The sequence below is a fragment of the Pan troglodytes genome, chromosome 8 (genome assembly GCF_028858775.2).
Source record: "Pan troglodytes isolate AG18354 chromosome 8, NHGRI_mPanTro3-v2.0_pri, whole genome shotgun sequence".
NCBI classification, from domain to species: domain Eukaryota; kingdom Metazoa; phylum Chordata; class Mammalia; order Primates; family Hominidae; genus Pan; species Pan troglodytes.
Window position 1 is genome coordinate 30,849,177 of NC_072406.2, and position 22,537 is coordinate 30,871,713.

At 37.6% G+C, this 22,537-nt stretch overlaps 1 protein-coding gene across 6 annotated transcripts in view; it reads left to right on the forward strand.

The window, feature by feature from the left end:
- STAM (signal transducing adaptor molecule) overlaps nt 1-22,413 on the forward strand; it is a 239,768-nt gene extending 217,355 nt beyond the window's left edge. For all 6 annotated transcript variants that reach the window (XM_054660795.2, XM_063781438.1, XM_001153098.7 and 3 more), the window contains 8 exons: nt 1,580-1,772; nt 3,311-3,405; nt 6,714-6,802; nt 10,938-11,025; nt 11,477-11,531; nt 12,101-12,254; nt 15,278-15,453; nt 21,046-22,413. In XM_054660795.2, the coding sequence (XP_054516770.1) occupies nt 1,580-1,772; nt 3,311-3,405; nt 6,714-6,802; nt 10,938-11,025; nt 11,477-11,531; nt 12,101-12,254; nt 15,278-15,453; nt 21,046-21,283 (1,088 nt within the window). In that variant the 3' untranslated portion in view covers nt 21,284-22,413. The remainder of the gene's footprint in view (nt 1-1,579; nt 1,773-3,310; nt 3,406-6,713; nt 6,803-10,937; nt 11,026-11,476; nt 11,532-12,100; nt 12,255-15,277; nt 15,454-21,045) is intronic.
- Nucleotides 22,414-22,537: the final 124 nt, after the last annotated feature.

The following is a 22,537-nucleotide window of genomic DNA, read 5'->3' on the forward strand; positions in this document are numbered from 1 at the left end:
TTGCGGCATTATTCACAATAGCAAAGACTTGGAACCAACCCAAATGTCCAACAATGATAGACTGGATTAAGAAAATGTGGCACATATACACCATGGAATACTATGCAGCCATAAAAAATGATGAGTTCATGTCCTTTGTAGGGGCATGGATGAAACTGGAAACCATCATTCTCAGTAAACTATCGCAAGAACAAAAAACCAAACACCGCATATTCTCACTCATAGCTGGGAATTGAACAATGAGATCACATGGACACAGGAAGGGGAATATCACACTCTGGGGACTGTGGTGGGGAGGGGGGAGGGGGGAGGGATAGCATTGGGAGATATACCTAATGCTAGATGACGAGTTAGTGGGTGCAGCGCACCAGCATGGCACATGTATACATATGTAACTAACCTGCACAATGTGCACATGTACCCTAAAACTTAAAGTATAATAAAAAACATAATTAAAAAAAAAAAATTACCTCCAAGAAAAAAAAAAAAAAAAAAAGAGTTTAACTTTCGTGAATCTGGTAGGTTTAAAATGATGTCCTGTTATTTTAATTTTTATTTTTTTGATTGCTAGTGAGACTGAGTTCTTTTTTTGTATATTCACTGGTCATGTTTTTCTCTTGGGTAAATTGTCTTTTGTTAAATAAAATAATGATATGTACAAGTCTTTATTTGAAATATTAGTTTGTTATCTGTTGTAATTATTGTAGGTATCTACTCCTGGTTTTTGACCTTAAATTTGATAATGGTGTATTTTATCAAGTAGAAATTTTAAGTTTTGAGAAGGCCAGAGTTGTTTGCTTTTTTATTATGATTTTTACTTTGTAATGGCTTTTAAAAAATATTGTTCCCTACCTCAAGGTCCTAAAAGATAGTTTTCTGTATTGACTTTTAGTAGCTTTAAAGTTTTGTTTTCGTATTGTTTCTTTTATTACTCTAAAACAAGAGCGGAAGAGCAGAAAGGGTTCTGTGTTGAATTGAAAGCAGGATAATCAATGCACTGATATTACATTTCAGAGCCTGAGTGACATATGGTGATGGTCTGCACTTGGGAAGTAGTGGTGGAGATAGAGACATGTTTGAGATCTATTTTGGAGGATTTGTTAGGTTGAGTCTTTAGACTGATAAGAATTACCCTTGGAGCAATAAAATGTCGATTCTCCAAGATTGCCTTTAAGGCTTTGATTTAGTAAGTCTGCAGTGAAGCTTGATATTCTTGACTTTCCAGGCAATTTTGATGATTATTTTGAAAAAAAGGTCAAGGAAAATATCTGCAGCTAAAAAAGAAAAGTAGATCTAAGAGTTTGTATTTTTTATTACCCAGAATAATTTACATTGTATTTGTTCAGTAAAAATAGGAGTTTTCATGCTGTTCCAATTTTGTTAATTTATTTTTAAACTTTCAGTTGTGAATGAATGAATAAACTGACAAAATGATTTTTGTTCAATGTATCAGGATATGTTCTAGTTTCTAACTATACTATTGAAGGAAGAATACCTTTTATCTTGATGTCTTTTTCTACTTCTTCGGATTGTTGGATATAATAACATTTTGGGTCTTTAAAAACTCATTGTTTTCTAGCCATTGAGTTGTCTCTCAAGGAACAAAGGCAGCAGTCAACCACCCTTTCCACTTTGTATCCAAGCACATCCAATCTCTTAACTAACCACCAACATGAAGGCCGAAAAGTTCGTGCTATATATGACTTTGAAGCTGCTGAAGACAATGAACTTACTTTTAAAGCTGGAGAAATTATTACAGTTCTTGATGACAGGTAATGTTAATATTACATTTAAAATTTGTATGAAAGTGTGTATGGCTTCTGTGTTTCATATTATTCCTGTTGATTGCAGTTACCAAATACAATAATAAATATTGACCCAGATGCTGCTCTGTATGACAGTTGGCTGATTTGCTTGTGTTATACTGGGTGGATTCTTATTTTGTTGTTTAATTTTTTTCTTATTTATTACTTAGTTTATAATTTGTTTTGGAGGCCTAGTTTAATCTATTCATTTTCGGTTCCACCTAATAATATAGATGGTTACATTATTTAAAAGGTTACAGTTTTAGAAAAACACTGAGTATGTATATGTACTTAATGGAATTTGTAAGAAATATATAATCTATTGAGTTTTTTTTACACAGAACAGTATATCCATATGGAACAAATTTATTTTGTATGGAATTACACATTTATTCAGGAGGTGATACAGTGCATCAGTTTATTTTTTTACTATAGCTTTGTGATGTTTTACTTGAAAATGAATTGTTACTGATGCTTGTTACTGATAATGAAGTATTAAAATTTGCAGGTGTTTTTTAAAAATCAGTTCAAATTGATTTAAAGTTCTTCCTGTAGTGTCTCTCTTACTTATTGCCTTAGTCCATTTGGGCTGCCGTAACAAACTACCGTAGACTAACTGGTTTATAAACAACAGGAATTTATTTCTCACAGACAGATTGACTGTGTGTTGAAGGCCCACTTTCTGGTTTGTAGAAGGCTGTCATTTTGCTGTGTCCTCCCATGGCAGCAGGGGCAAATGAGCTCTCTGGGGTCTCTTTTATAAGGTCGCTAATCTCATTCATGACTTAATCGCTTTCCAAAGTCCCCACCTTCTGATACCATTGCTTTGGGGGTTAGGATTTCAACCTGTGAATTTTGGGAAGACACAAACATTCAGACATATCTTAACATTTTTTTTTTTTTTTTTTGAGTGGAAGAAAATAAAGTTTGAGCTGGTTAGCTGGAAATTGCCCAAAACCTTACGTCTGTTCTTTCAAAAACATGTATTGAGTGCTTGCTAGCTTTCCATATACTAGAGTTTACACCTAGGAGTGTACTCTTTGCGAATGTTTTGCACTGTGAACAGTGTCATCTTTCACATTCGTTCTGTTGGGAGAAAAAAAAAACCTTGCTGCTGTGTACTAGAAAGAGCAATGATTTAGGAATGGAGACTGAAAATAAGAGCCTGTCTTTATAGCTCATTACAAAGACTTCTTACTCTGGAGCCTGTGAACCATCTGAAGCTGACAATTTTTTCATATTGGTGCCTCTTTTTTTGGGAGAGAGTCCATAACTGCAGAGCATGCATTGGCAGTCAAGAAGATAAACAACCGTGTGTTTAATAGCTTCTTACCTTTTCTGAGGCTTCTTCTTCTTTTGTAATAAAGGAAGATTCATTGGCTTTTTCAGTGGGTTATTGTGAGATTCAAATTTTGTAATAGTGTAAGTTGAATACTACAAAAGATAAAGATTTACAGAAATAAATACATTTGTTATGGTAAAGCATTGTTTTTTGTTTGTCATAGTGATCCTAACTGGTGGAAAGGTGAAACCCATCAAGGCATAGGGTTATTTCCTTCCAATTTTGTGACTGCAGATCTCACTGCTGAACCAGAAATGAGTAAGTATTTTTCAGCCTGCCAATAAATGATGTTTTCTAATCCTTTTCTTAATGGAAGTTGAGTAAACTGAACTTTTTAGAGCAGTGTTGCCCAGGCTGGAGTGCAGTGGTGCGAGCTCGGATCATTGCAACCTCCGCCTCCTGGGTTCAGGTGATTCTCCTGCCTCAGCCTCCTGAGTAGCTGGGATTACAGGCACCCGCCGCCATGTCCAGCTGTTTTTGTGTGTGTGTATGTATTTTTAGTAGAGACAGGGTTTCACCATGTTGGCCAGGCTGGTCTTGAACTCCTGACCTCAGGTGATCCACCCGCCTCAGTCTCCCAAAGTGGTGGGATTACAGGCGTGAGCCATCGCACCTGGCCTAACTTTTCTTTTTCATATGTATCTATGTAGAGGTCATTGTAAAAATGCAAATTCATTAAGAAGTCTTACAGAATTTATACATTATATATTTTTCTTACCAGTTGATTACAGTGTGACAAGTACAGTATAACCTCAGGGAGGATTTTTCTTGTTCAAAGGTTGGGACCGTTTCTCTAGTGTGTAGTCCCAGACTTGAAAGCAGTGTTCTCCAAGCAACGTGTCAGATATTCAGAAGGAGCCATTTTTACTAATCATATAAAAGTTTTTTGTTTGATTTACAAACCCTGCTGAGTAGGATAATAAACTAGAAAGTGGGGCCGTGGAGAAAAAGTGATACTAGTGGCAGGCTTAACAGTTTCAGGAGACATAGCTACATAGTCGGTCAAAGTAGTGAGAGACAGTTTACTATATTTCTACATAATATTGTGCTTTAATGAATCTTCATAATGATGAGTTTAGTCATCAAGCAAAGTTTAAGTCATAATCTCCCCTCTATTTAGGAAAACAGAAAAATATGTTCAAATCTAGAAAGATTTGTATTTGTAATAAAATATTTAAAATTTTTAAAGAGCTTATATATATAGGTTGATATGCTACAGTTATTTGGCAAAATATCTCATTATCGTTTTTTAATGCTAGATAGAAGGGATCAAAGAAAATTACAAACCACAAGATGCTTAGGTGTTTTTTAGTTTATAAGAATTTTAAGAAAAAAAATCTTTGTCTTGGTCATCTTTTTATTTCCAGCAGCTCCTACTAGTGAGTCTTATAATACATACTACATATTTATAGAATAAATGATACAGAAATATATATGTTAACAATAAAGAGATACTTCACTTCTCTTTCAAGAGAAGGCTTGAACAGCAAACCAGAAATTACAGATCTTTAAGAAAATGGTGCGCTCTCATAGTTATTGCCAGGGTGTCTGGTGTCATTTTTATAGAGACAGATTGGTGAGACCCAGTCTTTCAATGATGTTTTCTATGTCTGTGAGAATTCAAAAACACTACGCAAAAAGGCATTGCGTAGTGTGCTGACTTTTTAATAACCTGGGCTGATAATGATGTTTTGTTTGTTTTTGGACTGTTTTTTTGTCCTGAATCAGTTCCTGGAGAGGATAGAATTGCTTGGAGTTCTGTTCAAGATAAGGTCAAGGATCTCATGTAGATCCTGGAGCCATTTCATCTTTTTTTTTTTTTAAGTCATATAGCAATGCAGCTTCAATATGAGTTTTCTAGTTTTTCTCATGTTTTTCACTCTGGACGATCTAAAAGAGAAACTGAAGCATCAGAGCCTATGTAGTGGGGTTGTAGTTCTCAAGCATGGAGAACAGGTGCAGGTGCTAGCATGATCCCCAGAGCATCATTCTTTTGAGGAAATAGAAGTCTATTTCACTTAGCCTGTCAAAGAGAAATAGCTGCCCTATTTAGCTTGCTTTTGGTTTGGAAATACAGTAAAATATTGTGAAATCCCTTTGTTATATATTGTATATAAATAATATATTTTTTTACACACACATAGTATTAGTTCCTGTGAGAAAAGGGGTTACAAACTTGTGTGTCAAGAGCTGTTAGAATATGAAGTCTGCCATGTGTTTTCTTATGGGTAATGGCCAATGCAGTGCTATCCCAGCTTTCTACTTGTAATAGCTCAAGATATAAAAAGCAAAATGTCTGCAGCAGATGTTTCTTTTCCTTTATAGGAAAATGAATCAGCTGTAGAATTTTGCTTTTGGTGACTTGAATGGAATGATTATATTTCTTAGGTTGGAAATTAAGCTATTTCTGTGTTATACAGAAGCACACAACACGGAGTACCCAAGTGATTGGACTTCATGTTCTCGGGGTAAAATCACCGGCACAGGCCAGATTTCAGTAGTATGGGCTAGTAGAGCAAGATAGATTGGCATTCAAATCCAGGCTTTGTCATTTATTAGCTTTCTCTTTTACAAAAGTTTTTAATCTTTCCAAACTACCTTATTTATAAAAAGGGATTGGGAGATTCATTGGAGGAAATGTAATATTCCATCAAGCATATTCAATAGTTTAATAAACATTATTTTCCTTCCTTAAATTGCCCCCTCCTATCTTCCTTTCCATCATGATTCTTAATATTTTTATGAATTGATTGACCACATTGATGCAAGGATTAAAAATATAGAAAGGAAGTTTGTTTAGTAGAGTTGTATATGCCTTTCAGTAGTATTTGGAGGTTGTTATATAGCGACTGTTATGTTAAATCGTTTTTAAAGATTGCTTTGGTGAGTAGGAGAAATCTGTGCTTCTGGCCAATGAATTGTTGATCCCTCAATGACCACTTTTTAATGTCAAATGATAATATTATATAACTAGAAAATACAGGCTGATTTGTTGGAAAACTGAGATCCCTGCCAAGGCCACTTGCAAGGTTCTCCACTGGCATGGAGGTCATTCTCTAAACGCCTAAGTGGCATGCCAGATAATATGTAGCTGATTTTCCCATTCATTACATTGGAGTAGTGTGGATTTTCTGTCAAACCAGATTTTTTTTTTCTACCAAATGAGATTTTTTCTTGAAGGATTGGTAATTTAAAAAGAGGGTTTATTTTAAAATGCAGAATTCACTTAGGCCATTGTAAAACTTTGCTTTTGTCCTCCAGCTTACTAAACTCTGATATGTAGTAGGTGATTAACCTTTTTTCAGAAATACAACTCTTACTATTAGTGAAATCTCTTTTTATGGAAACTGTAAAATGTTTACAAGAGAAAATTAAGAAATCCAATTTCATAAAGTAATGTTCTGTTATTACTGCCAAAATCTGCAACTCGGTTATTTCTTAAATCGCGCCTTTTAGCTTGCTGGGAATATAAGAAAAAGCCCCACATCTCTCTTGGAAGTTAAAGTGCTTTAAAGTAGAATTTTAAATGTATTATTAAAAAAAGATAACTTTTACATATCTTACAGTTAAAACAGAGAAGAAGACGGTACAATTTAGTGATGATGTTCAGGTAGAGACAATAGAACCAGAGCCGGAACCAGCCTTTATTGATGAAGTAAGTGGTTTCCATGGTGATAGGAGTTGGTACTTTGTATTGAAATTTAAATGGTTTTGCTTTAAGAAAAAATTGATTACTTGAGTTTTTTTGTTGTAAAAATTTTTGTATTTTTTTATAAAAATTCAAGCAATATAGACGATGCAGACTGTTTTTTGAAACTTCCTCTCCAGTCCTTTGTTTGCCGTGCCAGAGCCTCATTATTTTAAATTCCTGCTGAATATTCTGTAGAGTGGCCTTACCATGATTTATTTAATCTATTGTTGAATGCCTAGGTTGTTTACAGTTTTTAGTGTAGTAGTGAGATTTTTTTTTTTTTGAACATCTATCTTTGTGTTTCTTTAGGGTAGATATTCAGGAGTGAAACTACTGAGTTGAGGGATTTGTGTGTTTTCCATGTTAATAGATACTGTCAAATTGTTGAGCAAAACAAGTTTTTACACTCCTATTCATATCATGCGAGAACTCCTGTTTCCCAGCATACTCAACGAGGATATTAAGATTGTTTGCACATGACTGAGGAAGGGACACTCATTGACTATCTATTGAAACAAATAAATTACTGTTGTAAAAATAAAATTGTCATTAAATTACTTCTACATAAATCATTGCATAAAAGCAGTGCTAATATATTGAATATCATTGGAGATGATTCATGATTCCCCCTTGTGTTGAACACTTTCTAGTATTTGAGGAAAAGCTTACACTAATTTTATATTAAATGTCTTCATATGTCATTGTCAAACCTGAAACAATGTATATTTTTAGTAATTATGCTCAAAAATATAGTATCAACTTGGTGACACACCATACTTTTTGGAGCCACATAATGGTACCCAAATTGGTATTATTGGGATTTAAATTTGAGATTTCTTGAATTAAGTTAATCACTCCTATTTAGTTAAGTTTTATAGAAATATCTGCTGTTACTGCATATAAAGAAAAGATTAAAACTGGCTACCTTTTTCATCTTTAAGCGTGTTTATGAAAAAATAAAAAGTATGTTTGTGGTTGTCTTTTTCTACTCAAACTTATTACCATGTTTTAAAAATAACATTAACATAACTGTTGAGTTAATAATACATTAAATTATGCAACTAGCAAACCATTAAGGATTTTTCAAGTGTCACATTGTATAGATGAGGAGTTGGCAAACTCTTAGGCCAAATTTAGCCTGTTGCCTGTTTATTGGAACACAGATAAATTTGTTTATATATTGTTTGGCTGCTTTTGTGCTGCAGTGGAAGAATTGAGTAGTAGCAACAGAGATCATATGGCCTGCAAAGCCTGAAATATTTACTGGCGGGCCATTACAGAAAAAGTTTGCTTGGCCCTTGGTATGGATAATTTAAAGAGAATCTTTTCAGATCCTCAGTTACCATAGCATTCTTTCCTAAAATTGATCTGCCCGAGAACATTCTCTCCTACCATTTTTCGTTTTTACCCCACTCCTCTCCCTTTTCAATTCTTCTCTCCAACTTTACGGAAGAAAGGCTTACCGCTTGCCCATAGTGAAGATTACTGTGGTACATTGCCTCAGAGTATAAGAATTACCAGGGATGATTTCATATATTGGTTTTGGTATTAAGGAAGTAATGGCTCTAATGACTAGTTAACACAGCTGAGATGGTTCCATATTTTTTGTTTTTAAAAAATAGGACCAAAATGAATTTTCAGCTAGTAGATCATTAAAAATAATTTTTAATGACAGACCACTGTCATTCCATTCCATCTTTCAGAAGATACCGAAGAACTTAATGAAATTGCTATAATAGCTTGATTATATGAACAAAATTTCTCCTCACTTTCAACTATAAAAACAAAAAATAGGAATAGAACTGGTGCTGAATCCTGGCTCATTTTACTTTTCAAAACTTGAAATATAGTTAATGTTGTTTTGACCCTTTGTATATTAATAATAATAATCATTACCTTATACATATGAATGAATCTAACACTGAGAGTATTATCAGTTTACATACTTTTAGTGCAAAGAAATCCCATATGGTCATCAGTAGAAAACTTTCAAGTATATTAGGATAAAATTTTGGAGGGGAAATTGAGTAGAAATATGGTAAGTTCAAGGAAAAAAACAATTTGAAATACATGACAGAGACTGTTGTTTGAATGGTAATGGTGAGTGCAGATTGCTATGGTGTTTAAATTCCTTTGGCTATATTTAAAGGAATTTTTGACTATTTTATTTTAAAATGTCAACACTTAATGTCCTGGGAATCTTATCGTTTGTAACATTTTAAACGTATAAGAAATGAGATGTTATCTTTGAAATATGTGAAGGGGTTTATGGGCTTTTAGCAATCTTTTATGGGAGGCAGAAACAAAATTTGAATTGCGAAACAGACTGTGGAAGACTGTGCTAAGGGCAAGGAATCCACCTGGGCTAGCAGAAGTGATGTTTGGCTGATTGCATTATATAAGAAAATGCTGGCCAGGCGCAGTGGCTCTCGCCTGTAATCCCAGCATTTTGGGAGGCCGAGGCGGGCGGATCACGAGGTCAGGACATCGAGACCATCCTGGCCAACATGGTGAAACCCCGTCTCTACTAAAAATACAAAGATTCGCTGGACGTGGTGGTGCGCGCTTGTAATCCTAGCTACTTGGGAGGCTGAGGCAGGAGAATCGCTTGAATCTGGGAGGCGGAAGGTCGTAGGGAGCCAAGATCATGCCACTGCACTCCAGCCTGGGAGACAGAGTAAGACTCCATCTCAAAAAAAAAAAAAAAAAGAAAGAAAAGAAAATACTTGCAGAAGCAGACTAATCGTCTATCTAGAAACCCTACTTCTTTGACACTAAATAATTTTAAATATTGTATAGTATTCTGTAAGCAAACAAAACGGAAACCATCTGTGTGTTAATGGGCTCTCACTTTCATTTGACCTTTTTTTGTGTGTGGTAGGCAAACTTTCTTGACATGTGCTTTTGTTTTTTTAAGACTGCTTAAAATGAAAATTGTGAATAATTTACATTGAAAATTGGTATCCATTTCAAAAAAACAATTATTTTGACTTGGGAAGAGTTTTTTTTTTTTTAGCATACTTATGTCACTTTCACTCTCTGATGATTAATTCGTTTCTCAAGCTATTTTCCTTTTACACAGAACATAGTTTTTAAATTTTAAATAATTACTTTGCTTAGAATTAGTAGTCTTTATTTGCCCTGCGTACCTATATATAGTAGCATAACCATGTAAAAACCATGCGTGGAGAAAGGTTTGTAATTATTTTAGTAGTAGTCATGGTAAAGTAGATCTGTTTGGATTTTTTTAAAAACATAAATACATATATACTTATATATCGTATAGATGTGTGTATGTAATAATGGTTTCATTCATTCCATTGGTCTGTACAACAAAAGATTCTGAAATAGATCTGTGTCACTGGTTTGAGGTACCTTCCAGCCTCTCCCAAATAGGAAAATAGAGAAACCACTAGTCTTCCTCCTTCCTTTTATGACCAACTGAAACACTGGTAGAAAGAAAATGTGGAATAAACCCTAAGAGTCCCACTCAGAAGAGCAGCTGTGATACAGCTGAGCTCTGCCTTACTGAAACAGCTGCTGTATTCACCATGGGCAAGAAGGAATGACAAGTTGTTAGTCATAAGCAATGCCATCTTGAGATGGATAGTACACTTGTTGGCATGGCTAAGCTAAAGCTGCTCCGAAACAAAGCAAAATCCTCTAGCATGACATAAGAGGTGGAAGAACTCACGCATTGTAAGTTTAAATGTGGCTTGATTTCTTCTCGCTTAAGAGAATCTCTGTTAGCAGTTGGTTGGTTGGTTTATTTATTTATTAAAACAGAGTCTTGCACTGTTGTCCAGACTGAAGTGCAGTGGCGAGATCATAGCTCACTGCAGCCTTGACCTCCTGGGCTCAAGTGATTCTCCCACCTCAGCCTCCTGAGCAGTTTCAAAAATATATAGGAAGCACTTTCAAGGCTCTGACTTCATGCAATACTAGAGAGAATAAATACATGGGACACTGAAAACATAAAAGCAAAATTGGAGTCTCCATAACTATGAATTTCAAAAGTTTGTCTAGTTGATAATAAAGTGAAAACATAAAGTTGCCTAAAGGTTGGTAGCTTTTTATATTAACTACTTAATTCCTGTAGGATAAAATGGACCAGTTGCTACAGATGCTGCAAAGTACAGACCCCAGTGATGATCAGCCAGACCTACCAGAGCTGCTTCATCTTGAAGGTAAAACTTTTCTATTTACCTTGCAAATAAAGAGTAGTTAGAGGTTAATAACTGGTGTCCTGTTAAAGAATGGGTTTTGAGGATAATATTAAAAATGGAACATTTCTCACTTCTCCTTGACCCAGGCTCACTCTCATATGCAGTTGAAACCTTGGGTAGAATTTGAATTCTTATAATTTTCTATCCAAACTAAGTGTTCTGTTCAACATTTTAGAATCTGGTAAAATGAAAAATGGCACTTTAAGATTTTGAGATTAATATTTTAGATTAAGTTGTCACCATTATACTTTAAGAAAATCAATTTTGGGTTCTGTAGACTAAGGTTAAAAAATGTATATTTTTATTACTCCAAATTAAATCTTTTATTCCTTAAATTATACAAATATCTATCAAAGGTTCACATTTTTTTTTCTTGTACTTTCTTATATTTCTTCACATCTTGTCATTTTAGCAATGTGTCACCAGATGGGACCTCTCATTGATGAAAAGCTGGAAGATATTGATAGGTAAAAGAACATGGGTACATTTATGTTGTGTACCTTCTTTCCTGAAGCTATCACTGTACAGCAAAGTGGGCTATAACTGCCTTTTTAAAAAAAAAAAGAAATATTGTGGAGGAACCAACTCTCATTCACGTGTCTTGTGCTAGATGTGGAGAATTAGACTCATTTGTCCTTTTTTTTAAAGTGAGGATTTGATCGACCTTTGCAATATAGTCAAAAGGACCAGCATAGATAGGTCGTTTTAAAAACAAGGGCTAGCTGTGTAATTCTCTTTGCTGAAGTGGCATTACCAGAGCTCACAAATGACCCATATGTTAGTAACTAGGGAAACCAAGATATTTCTGGTACAGTCAGGTACGATAAGCCGGAGTTCCCTCAGCACAGCACGTAAACCTTAAACAGTTTGGGTTGCTTCAGGGCTAAAATGCAGGATATTTTTGTTATAAGTGAAACTTTTAATAATGTCTACTAGTACTACTTTTTGCTATTTTTGATATTTTGATGTATCATTATTTAGAGCATTATATCATTTTAGTAACAGCTATGCTTCAAATTATTGTGTCATGTTTCAGAAAACATTCAGAACTCTCAGAACTTAACGTGAAAGTGATGGAGGCCCTTTCCTTATATACCAAGTTAATGAACGAAGATCCGATGTATTCCATGTATGCAAAGTTACAGAATCAGCCATATTATATGCAGTCGTCTGGTGTTTCTGGTTCTCAGGTAAGCTTTTAGAAGCCCATGTTGTTTTAAATTCTCAAATGCACAGTGAGGTGTGGTAGCTCATGCCTGTAATCTCAGCAATTTGGGAGGCCAAGGCAAGAGGATTGCTTGAGACCAGGAGTTTAAGACCAGCCTGGGCAACATAGTGAGACCCTGTCTCTACCAAAAAAAAAAAAAAAAAATGAGCCAGGCTGGGGCATGTTCCTTGGTCCCTGCTCTCGAAAAGCTGAGGTGGGAGGATAGCTTGAGCCCAGAAGGTCGAGGCTGCAGTGAGCCGTGTTCACACCACTGCAGTCTAGCCTGGGCAACAGCGACACCCTGTCTCTAAAATAAATAAATAAATAAATAAATTCTCAAATGCATTTGAGATTATTTGGAATAGCTGTTTGAAACTTTCTAAAACTAATGTTTAAAATTAAAATAAAGTTTAACAGAATTTTTTTACTTGGCAATTACAGTATATAATATACTAATTATGCTAATAGTTTTTTGTTGTTGTTGTTGTTTAAAGGAAATAGCTTTTATACAGGGGTATGCAGCAGAATCAGCCATCACGCTTTTGAAAAAAATTACAGATATATCCGTCCCACTCCAGACCTATTGAATCAGAATCCTCAGGGTTGAGGCCCTTTTTTTTTTTTTTTTTTGAGGCGGAGTCTCACTCTGTCACCCAGGCTGGAGTGCAGTGCTGCAATCTCAGCTTACTGCAAGCTCCGCCTTCCGGGTTCTCGCCATTCTCCTGCCTCAGCCTCCCGAGTAGCTGGGACTACAGGCGCCTGTCACCACGCCAGGCTAATTTTTTTTGTATTTTTAGTAGAGACGGGGTTTCACCGTGTTAGCCAGGATGGCCTTGATCTCCTGACCTCGTGATCCACATGCCTCGGCCTCCCAAAGTGCTGGGATTCCAGGTGTGAGCCATCGCGCCCGGCCAAGGCCCATATTTTTAAAGCTTTGTATGTAATTATTTACTTAAGAACCTTAGTTCTTCATCAGGTTGTGTACACTCAATATGTATAGCCTTTTGCAGGTCAGACATATCTCAATAAAGTAGTTTCGTAAAAAACACAAAATGCTTTAGAGCTAAGAAAACCCTCTTAAATATCTAATGAACTTCTAGTTATCCTTAAAAGGAAAACTTAAATGCAGTGAAAAAAAAATGAGGTAAAAACCTGTTTTTATTATTACAAACCAACAAAATATATTTCCATAATTTAAAAACTGCTTTACTCTGGAATTTTCCCACCTTTACATGAGAATGCATGCAATGCAGTGTGGAGCCCTTTGCTTTCTTTTCACCCCAAGCAACTATTTCAAGGACCCCCTTTTCACAAACTCATCACGGTGAGGTGAGGTTATAGGGAATAACTAGCCAGATACTGGCCGGGTGCGGTGGCTCATACCTGTAATCCCAGAACGTTGGGAGGCCGAGGCGGGTGGATCACGAGGTCAGGAGATGGAGACCATCCTGGCTAACATGGTGAAACCCTGTCTCTGCTCAAAATACAAAAAAATTAGCCTGGCGTGGTGGTGGGTGCCTATAGTCCCAGCTACTTGGGAGGCTGAGGCAGGAGAATGGCGTGAACCCGGGAGGCGGAGGTTGCAGTGAGCCGAGATCGTGCCATTGCACTCCAGCCTGGGCGACAGAGCAAGACTCCATCTCAAAAAATAATAATAATAATAATAAATAAAAACAAAACTAGCCAGATACTCCATTTTTTCCATGTAAAGTGGGCACGGACTGTGTTCAGATTAACGTTTAGCAGAATGAGGGGCCAGCACCCTGTAGATGAACAGCTAGGCCCAGGAAACTTGGGGCTGGAGGGCACCTGCTTTAGAGTCTTGATCACCAGTTTGAGACAAGGAAGCAAAAAACCTTCATGTTCAGTTTTCGAAGAATGACAAAATACAGTTAGGAGGACTGGTATAGCTGTGTTTATAATGAAGACCCTTTGGATCCCTGTGTGGGTCTGTCGTTTAACAGAAGTGCTAAATGGAAGGATCTAATGAATACTGCAGAAAATTAGGACATTATATGTTTTAGACTTTGGGTAGTTAAGACTTCAATCTCTTTAGATTAAAAAAATGCATTTTTAAATACAGAAGTAGACAAATCCAGCCTGTTGCCTGTTTTTTTTTTTTTTTTTAATAAACTTTTTTTTGAGTCGGAGTCTTGCTCTGTCGCCCAGGCTGGAGTGCAGTGGCGCGATCTCAGCTCACTGGCAGCTCCGCCTCCTGGGTTCAGGCCATTCTGCCTCAGCCTCCCGAGTAGCTGGGACTGCAGGCGCCCGCCACCATGCCCGGCTAATTTTTTGTATTTTTAGTAGAGATGGGGTTTCACTGTGTTAGCCAGGATGGTCTCGATCTCCTGACCTCGTGATCTGCCTGCCTCGGCCTCCCAAAGTGCTGGGATTACAGGCATGAGCCACCATGCCCGGCGGCTTTAAATAAACTTTTATCAGAACACAGCCACTCTGATTTACTGACAGAGCCGAGTAGTTGTGTCAGAGACTACATGGTCCACAAAACTTAAAATATTTACGTCAGGCCCTTTACAAAATAGTTTGCTGACCCCTGCTTTAGAAAGTTAGCTTGCTCTATTGTTCAATAAACTGCAGTTTAGGAAATGTGACTTGTATCCATTGCAGTCTATGGCTACAAAACAATGAGTTCAAATACACTTTCTAAATATCCTTTGGGATTCCTTAAAAAATACCAACATGCAGAATATTAAAATATATTTAATGTAAAGGGAGATTAGTATAAAGTTTCAGGATAAGTTTCTTTAATGCTTCAGTATGGAGATAACATGAGTTTAGCATATGTTTAACTAAAAATGAAAACCATCAACAGCCTATTTTATTGAAAAGCGTTTTTCAAAATGCCTGTTGACAGAAATAACTTTGAAAAAAGGATTCCAGAGTGGTGATTTTTCTTGTTTTTGTAACTGAATACCTCTACAGAGAAAGTTCAGTATGCTTATTAAAATTTTAGAATTGAATATGATTTCTCTTTAACCATCGCAGGTGTACGCAGGGCCGCCTCCAAGTGGTGCCTACCTGGTTGCAGGGAACGCGCAGATGAGCCACCTCCAGAGCTACAGTCTTCCCCCGGAGCAGCTGTCTTCTCTCAGCCAGGCAGTGGTCCCACCATCCGCAAACCCAGCCCTTCCTAGTCAGCAGACTCAGGCCGCTTACCCAAAGTAATTTTACTGTTGATTCTTGTTTGGAGTTAGTGCTGTTACAGCTGTTTAAGTGCCCCCAGTTATCTATAACTATAAAATCTGGCTAATAAATATCTGTGGTCAGCGTCATGCGGCCGCCCCATTCGTGCTAATGAGTGGTGGAGCCTCTGTGGTATTCCAGTACCAGCCAGCAAGCTGGTCCTCTGCTCCCGACTCGCTCAACTCATGTAATCTGGTTTCAGCCTTATATTTTTAATACTACTCTAACCATAAGTTTTTATTGTTGTTTTTATTTGCATCTATGATATTTGATAATGTCTTTAATGAAATTTATGTTTAGTGACTATAATTTGTCATTTTCCCACACATTTTGTATAAAATCTAAATTCCGTTATTTTAAAATATATAGTTCTGAGCTGTCTCTTTAAGACAAATATTTTCTTATTTTTGCCCTGTTTTGGAATTTAGTTTATATTATATCAAGGTACCCCATTTGAAACAAGAAGATAATAAGAAGGTAAGCACCCTTGTTTCTCAGGAGGCAGATGGCTGAATATGTGATGACAGAGGCCCATTTACTTTGCCATTTACTTACAGTGCTGTCTGTCATGTAGTTAAATGATTATTGTGTGTTTTTTCTGCTTTAATGGGACTCTAAGCTGAAATCTTTTCCTTGAAGCAAATAAAGGATAGGCTTTTAAGAGTTTACCAACGTGTATTCTAGAAGTTACGACATTCTAGCTGGCAACAGAAGTTTCTAGGTAGCACAGGCACAACTTCTAGAAACCTTTCCAGCAGTGTTAGGATTGCCCAGGAATGCTCCTGCACTGCTCTCTCTTGCACTACTCATCCTCAAAGAGTTACGTGTTAGAGATGCTTGGGGATTTTCAAGCATTATTCGGTTGTCAGATCTAGTATCCCGAAGTGACCTTAAGGGGGATGATGGCAAGGCCCACATGTCAGAAAACAGGGCATTCCCTAGTGGTTCTGTATCTTCGAAAAAAGTGTTAAGTGTAGCTTGCACTCTTGCAGGATTTTTTTTTAAGTTGAAATCTGGTGGAAATGAATACCCTTATGGAAAATAAACAGCTGTTCTTAGAGTAGCATGTTGCTTTACAACTAGATACAAAGGGGCTAGAAGGTAGGAATTGTTGAGAAGACACTAGGGTTCCTGACTTAATAGGACCCTGCAGCTATTTTAGTATTAGCTGGAACTGCCACTTTTCCCCTGCTAGTCCTCTGTTTGACTATGTCACATGCTGCTCTACCTTCCTTGTTACTAGAGATTACTTGAGACTCATTCTTCAAGGTCGGGGCCTTGGGAAATTATCCTTGTGAATGAGATAACCTGTTGGTAGGTGCTTTAACAGTGAAGTTCTGTAGCGCTGTGGTACCCTGCCGCTGTTCTCTGTGTGTGACTCTGCTTCTGCATTCGGGATGTGAAATCCCTGGCATAGGCCCAACCCTACCCGTAGAGTGTAGCTATTAATGTCACCTCTCAAGGAACACATGTTTATTTCAACAGGTGTCTTTTGAAGAACATTTTCTTGAAATATTTAGCCCTCTCGTCCTGGCTCATTCCTGCATATTCTTTAGTTGTTAGCTTAGCTGCATTTTTACTGGGACATCTTCCTTGCTTTTCCACCTCTCAGCACTGTTCCTCCTGTGTGCTGTCAGAGGACTGTGTGTGTACTTCTGTTTCCTGGCTGGTAGTTGCCTTTTTACTTGTTTGTGTCCCCACTGAAGACAGTATCTTGAGAGCTGGCACTGTCTCTTTCACCTCTATAGCCATCCTATGTAGCACACAGTTTTACACTGGCTAGGAACTCAGTAAATATTTTATGAATACATGTTTTAGTGTTAATGACAATTTCAAGTGCTATATTAGACCAGTTAGGTGTATTTTTTAAAAATTCCTTGCAAAGGCTTCACAAAGGCTTAGAGGCCATTTAAATATCTATATATAAAGGTACAATATGTAATATCTGTTTATCAATATATAAAAACAGATGTGTGTTTGTGTGTTTCAGTGGGGAAATGAGGAATTGCTGGTAGAGCAAATGTAGGATGAGGAAATTGGAAGGAGTGAGGGCCAGGGTTAGAAGTTTCCTTACTAGAGGTGTCCTGCGTATTTGACTCAAGCTTTCTAGCGGCAAATCAAGGTCAGTGAGGATTGTTGTTGTTTTTGGTAGGCAGGTTTTTTAGCACTCCTCAGTTTATATATATCTGAGAGGCTATCTCTTGTTACATAAAATTTTGGTGTTAAAGCTCACTGTTTTTCAGACTTCTGTCATCCTAGGACAGTCTTATTGTTAGTTGGGGAAGGTGTCACTGATGACGGTTTTCTAAAGCTACCTGTAGCGATGGTAGTATTATAAGGTGATAATAAGTGACAATTACTGTTAGTATTTTGAGACCACTGAAGCTTATGTATTTATTTGTCTCTGATTTTAGTTTACTACAGTCAGCATGTGCCAGGCACTGTGTTAGACACCTGAGAGTCTTCTTTAGCTTCAAGGTGCTTACTGAGTAGTAGGGGCAAACACATAAAAAAATATAATTTTATACAACATGATTTATAAATAAAGAAGATATATGCCTTGTACCTTAGGAGCCTCAGGGTTTGAGGAAGTTTTCCAAGAGGGTTATTCTTAGCCAGTAGAAAAAAAGTGAGGAAGATGTTCTGTCACGTCAGAGATGTGGTAGCCTGGAATGGCATGGTACCCATGGAGTGAGCAAAGATGGGAGGTGTGAAAGGCGTGGTATGTATTGGCATTCCAGCAGCACACTTACCAAGGGTTGAAAGCGTGTAGGGGAGCAGCGAGAGACATACTTGAAGACACTGCCAAGGTCGAAGAATGCTTGTTCTAGATACCATCTTAGGGATAATGAAAAAGTTCAGAAAGGGCTTTAAATGGCAGTAGCGTAGATGGATTCATAGGGGCAAGATTAGAAGCTGGGAGACCATGGATATTAGGCAAGAAATTATGAGTATTTGTTGGCAAGATACAGTGCTATTAATTGGAAAGAGTTATTTAGGAGATTAGCAAATAATTACACATTGGGTGACATGGTTGGGAGACAGCTCAGTGCAGAGATAAGAGAAAGAAGTATTGGTGAATTGCATGGTTTTGCCCCAGGCAACTGGGTGGACGGTGGAACTGTAAATTGAGAATGATTACAATAATGCTAACATTTAAGGGGTATTTAGTATGTTCCAAGCACTGTGCTGTATGCTTTACACAAAGTAACTTATTCCTCATAATAACCTGTGAAGTCGGTAAACTATTACCCCCATTTTATAGATGGGGAAGCTGAGACCTGGAGACAGAACAGAAGTCCCACTTAGCTAAGATTCTAAACCAGACATTCTGACTCCAGAACCCAGCGCATAGACTCTATATTACGGCAATATTATAGCCCATACCATTGTCAATAATAGTATGAAATTTGACATCTCCTAATCAACTTTATGTCTCACACATATGGAGTGATGACAAATAATGCCTTAGGTCACCACATTAGTTGGAGAAATGTAGCATTAAATTACCGTCTCTTATAATAAATTACCATCAAATAATGAATTTGTGCCAAGTACAAGAGCATTGAATTTCCCAACAATAGATTTATAAATAACAATTGGAGGAAAGTTTAGAAGTAGGCAGTATTTTGAAAATTTGGCAGTTGCTTTTTATATCGCTTGTTTTACATTTTTAATACAAATGTAGGGGGAATTCTCAGCATCTTAGTACTTCTCTTCACATAGCTAACCTAGTGTCTTACAGTGGAAACGCATGTATTCCGTTGGAAACAGGAAGACAGGAAGTAGAGGCAGTGGATAAAGACAACCCTTTGAAGAATTTTTTTCTTTCTTTTTCTAATGGGAGCAGTGCACAAGTGCAGGGACTTGAGATGGGAGTACTGGCAGCGGAGCGATGGGAGCGGGAGGGAAGCTCAGTACGTGAGGGGTGCAGCTGCAGAGAGTTGATCAGTGTGGTGTTGGAGCGTGTGCTTCCGTATTTTCAAGGAAATAAGAGAAATGAGGTTATGAGGCCTTCCCTTCCACTAGTCCTTTGGGACCTTTCTTGTCAAGGACCCTGGTGATGCCCATACTGCTAGACTCCCGGTCAGTTCACCATTCTCCTCCTCCTCCATTTGACAGTTCGTGATTCCCTCCTCTTTTCTGAAATGCTTTCTTCACTTGCCGGTGACCGTTCTCTTTTCCCTTCTGCCTCACCGCCACTTCTTCTCAGCCTCATTTGCCTCTTGCCTCTTTATCTTCTGGACTTCAAGGTCCAGTGCACAGTAGATGGACTGCCTTTTTCTCTGTTTGCAGCCGCTCCCCAGGGGACCTCATGCAGCCCGGTGATTCTGAATGCCGTGGATCTGCCAAGGATTCCCAGATGCGTATTTCTCCTCCGTACTTCCCCACAGGACAGCAGGCTTGAATAGCTGACTGCCTATGCAGGACAACAGGCTTGAATAGCTGACTGCCTATGCATTCTCTTTGCTTGCCAGTTTTTTGGACATCAAACTTGACAGATCCAAGATTATTACTTTGATCTTCCCCACACCCCTCCCACCCCCGAGTCTACTATGGTCCCATCATAGTGTTCTGAAAATCAGTGAATGGCCACTCTACCAGTTATTTCTACCAGTTTTTAGGTTCTAAACCTCAGGCATTCTGGACTCTTCTGTTCATTATCATATTTTGAAGGCATTATCTTCAAAATCTATCTAGACTCTGACCCTTTCTCCCATCTCCACCATTACTGCCGTGGCTCTTCTGCCGGTCGGCTGTCTCCTGGTGGATCGTAATAACCTGCAGTCAGCTATCCTGGTCCAGAGGGAGCCCGTTAAACCCTGTGGAATCTTATCACGCTTCTGCTCAGAACGAGCCAGTGTCTTTCTGTCTCACTCAGAGTATAAGCTACAGTGCTTGTTGTGGCCATCAGGTGCTGTGTGTTCTCCAGCCACCTCCCCACCACCGCAGTCCTGCCGGTGATCTTAGCTGCTCTCCCCTCGGCACCCCCTGCGGCCCCCTCTGCCGCAGCACTCGTGGCCTGCTGTTCCTTGAACATGCTTGGTGTTTTCTCTCCTCAAAGGCTTCTTTCTGTTTACCTGAAATGTACTTTCCTAGAGAATCTATCTGGCTCACTCGCTTACTTTTTCCACATCTTTGCTTAAGTATTGCCTTATTGGAGAGGCACCCTACCATAAACTAGAATCCCTTGCCCCAGCTGCTCTTGGTCCTCCGTATTGGGCTTTGTTTTTCTTCTTACCAGTTAGAACCACTTGACACACGATACATGTGTTTGTTACCGTTTTCTACCACTAGAACAGACGCTCCATGGTGGTATAGACTTATTTCCGCAACACCCCCCCCCCAACTTTTTTTACACAGTGGTTAAATAACACACATATTTTTAATGCAATGCCTGATATCACAATGCCTAAAATAACAATGTTTGGCACATTATAGCTGTTTAGTAAAAGGTTATTAAATGAATTGACTATATGAATGAACGCTTAGTAAATAGCTTTTCCATTTATCTGTAGTTGCTCTATAAATCAGTATTGATCTAATTGAGTGTTTTTCTTCCTCCACAGTACAATGGTCAGTTCTGTTCAAGGAAACACGTATCCCAGCCAGGCGCCAGTATATAGTCCTCCTCCTGCCGCTACTGCTGCTGCTGCAACTGCCGATGTCACTCTGTACCAGAATGCAGGACCTAATATGCCCCAGGTGCCAAACTATAACTTAACATCATCAACTCTGCCTCAGCCCGGAGGCAGCCAACAGCCACCTCAGCCACAGCAACCATATTCTCAGAAGGCTCTGCTATAGGACCCGGTGTTCCTCTTGGTGGCAGATACCTGCTAAATGCCACTGACAATGTTATGAGATTCATTACTATCTTAAGATGTGTTTATCCTCAGCTTATAGGAATCTCTCCAGGTCAACAAGTTCAAATATTCAAGAAGGTAGAACTCTCCTCAATTTACACTGACTTTTTAGAGGTTCTTCCCCACCCCCGCCCCTGCAGAGGAATGAAACTACTTACAACATTTAATTCCTTTCGTAATATGAAAGAATTGATACAAGGCTATTTGTCTCGTAAACCTGGTCTGCAGAAAGTCAAACTTACAAAAACTGTTGTGACAAATGTTATGTACATATATTGATATGTAACTGCATTAGTGGCCATTTTGAATCACAGTGGTGATCATGTGAATATATTTAACACTGTGTTAAATTAATTTACGTTGCTATTTTATTTTAATCATAAACAACTACCATGTTTCTTAATGTTTTGTGTAAATTTAAGGTAATTATACTATCCTTTTAAACTGCAAGAAAACAAAGTTGTTAGCGTATTTACATGAAGGCGCATTATGTTGTCGTGTGTTTCAGTTTCACATTAAACTGAACCTTTTACTAATTGTGAGCTAAAGATATATATATATGTGTGTATATATATATATATATCTACATGTCTTTCTGTAGCCTCTGCATACTACTAGCTGTCATCACACCAGCGTACAGTAGCTAAATTTTTGGTGCAATTATAGCAAATGATAATGTTCCCTTTTGAACTTTTACATTTTGGCATGACATTTCAGAGTATTGTGGGACCATGAGACAAAATTAAGTACGATCACATTCTTTATTTCTTATTTTAAAGAAATAATGTTGGTTTACCTTTTCCTAGTTGAAGATAGTAATTAGGTTTCTAAGCTGTATACTGCGTTTATTGGTGGCAGTGACACCAAAGATAGAGGCAATGGATAGAAATTTTTAAACTGGAAAGAAAACCTGAATTACACTACATTTTCAAAGTCTCTTGTAATTATTTGGGATATCAACAAAATTTGATTCGTCTGTCTAATCCCTTGCTAGTCTTTTAAATATGTCTTTAACACATTGTATCCTTTAATTCTTCATTAAAATGGAAATAAGTAGATGTTTCAAAGTAATCTATATTCCTGGCTTTGCTTAACGTTTATATATGTATTGTTTTCATTCAAACTGGATTTTTGGGTTGCTCTTTCTGGCCTTTTAAAATTCTAATGGAATTATTTTGGCTTCTTACTTGGGAAT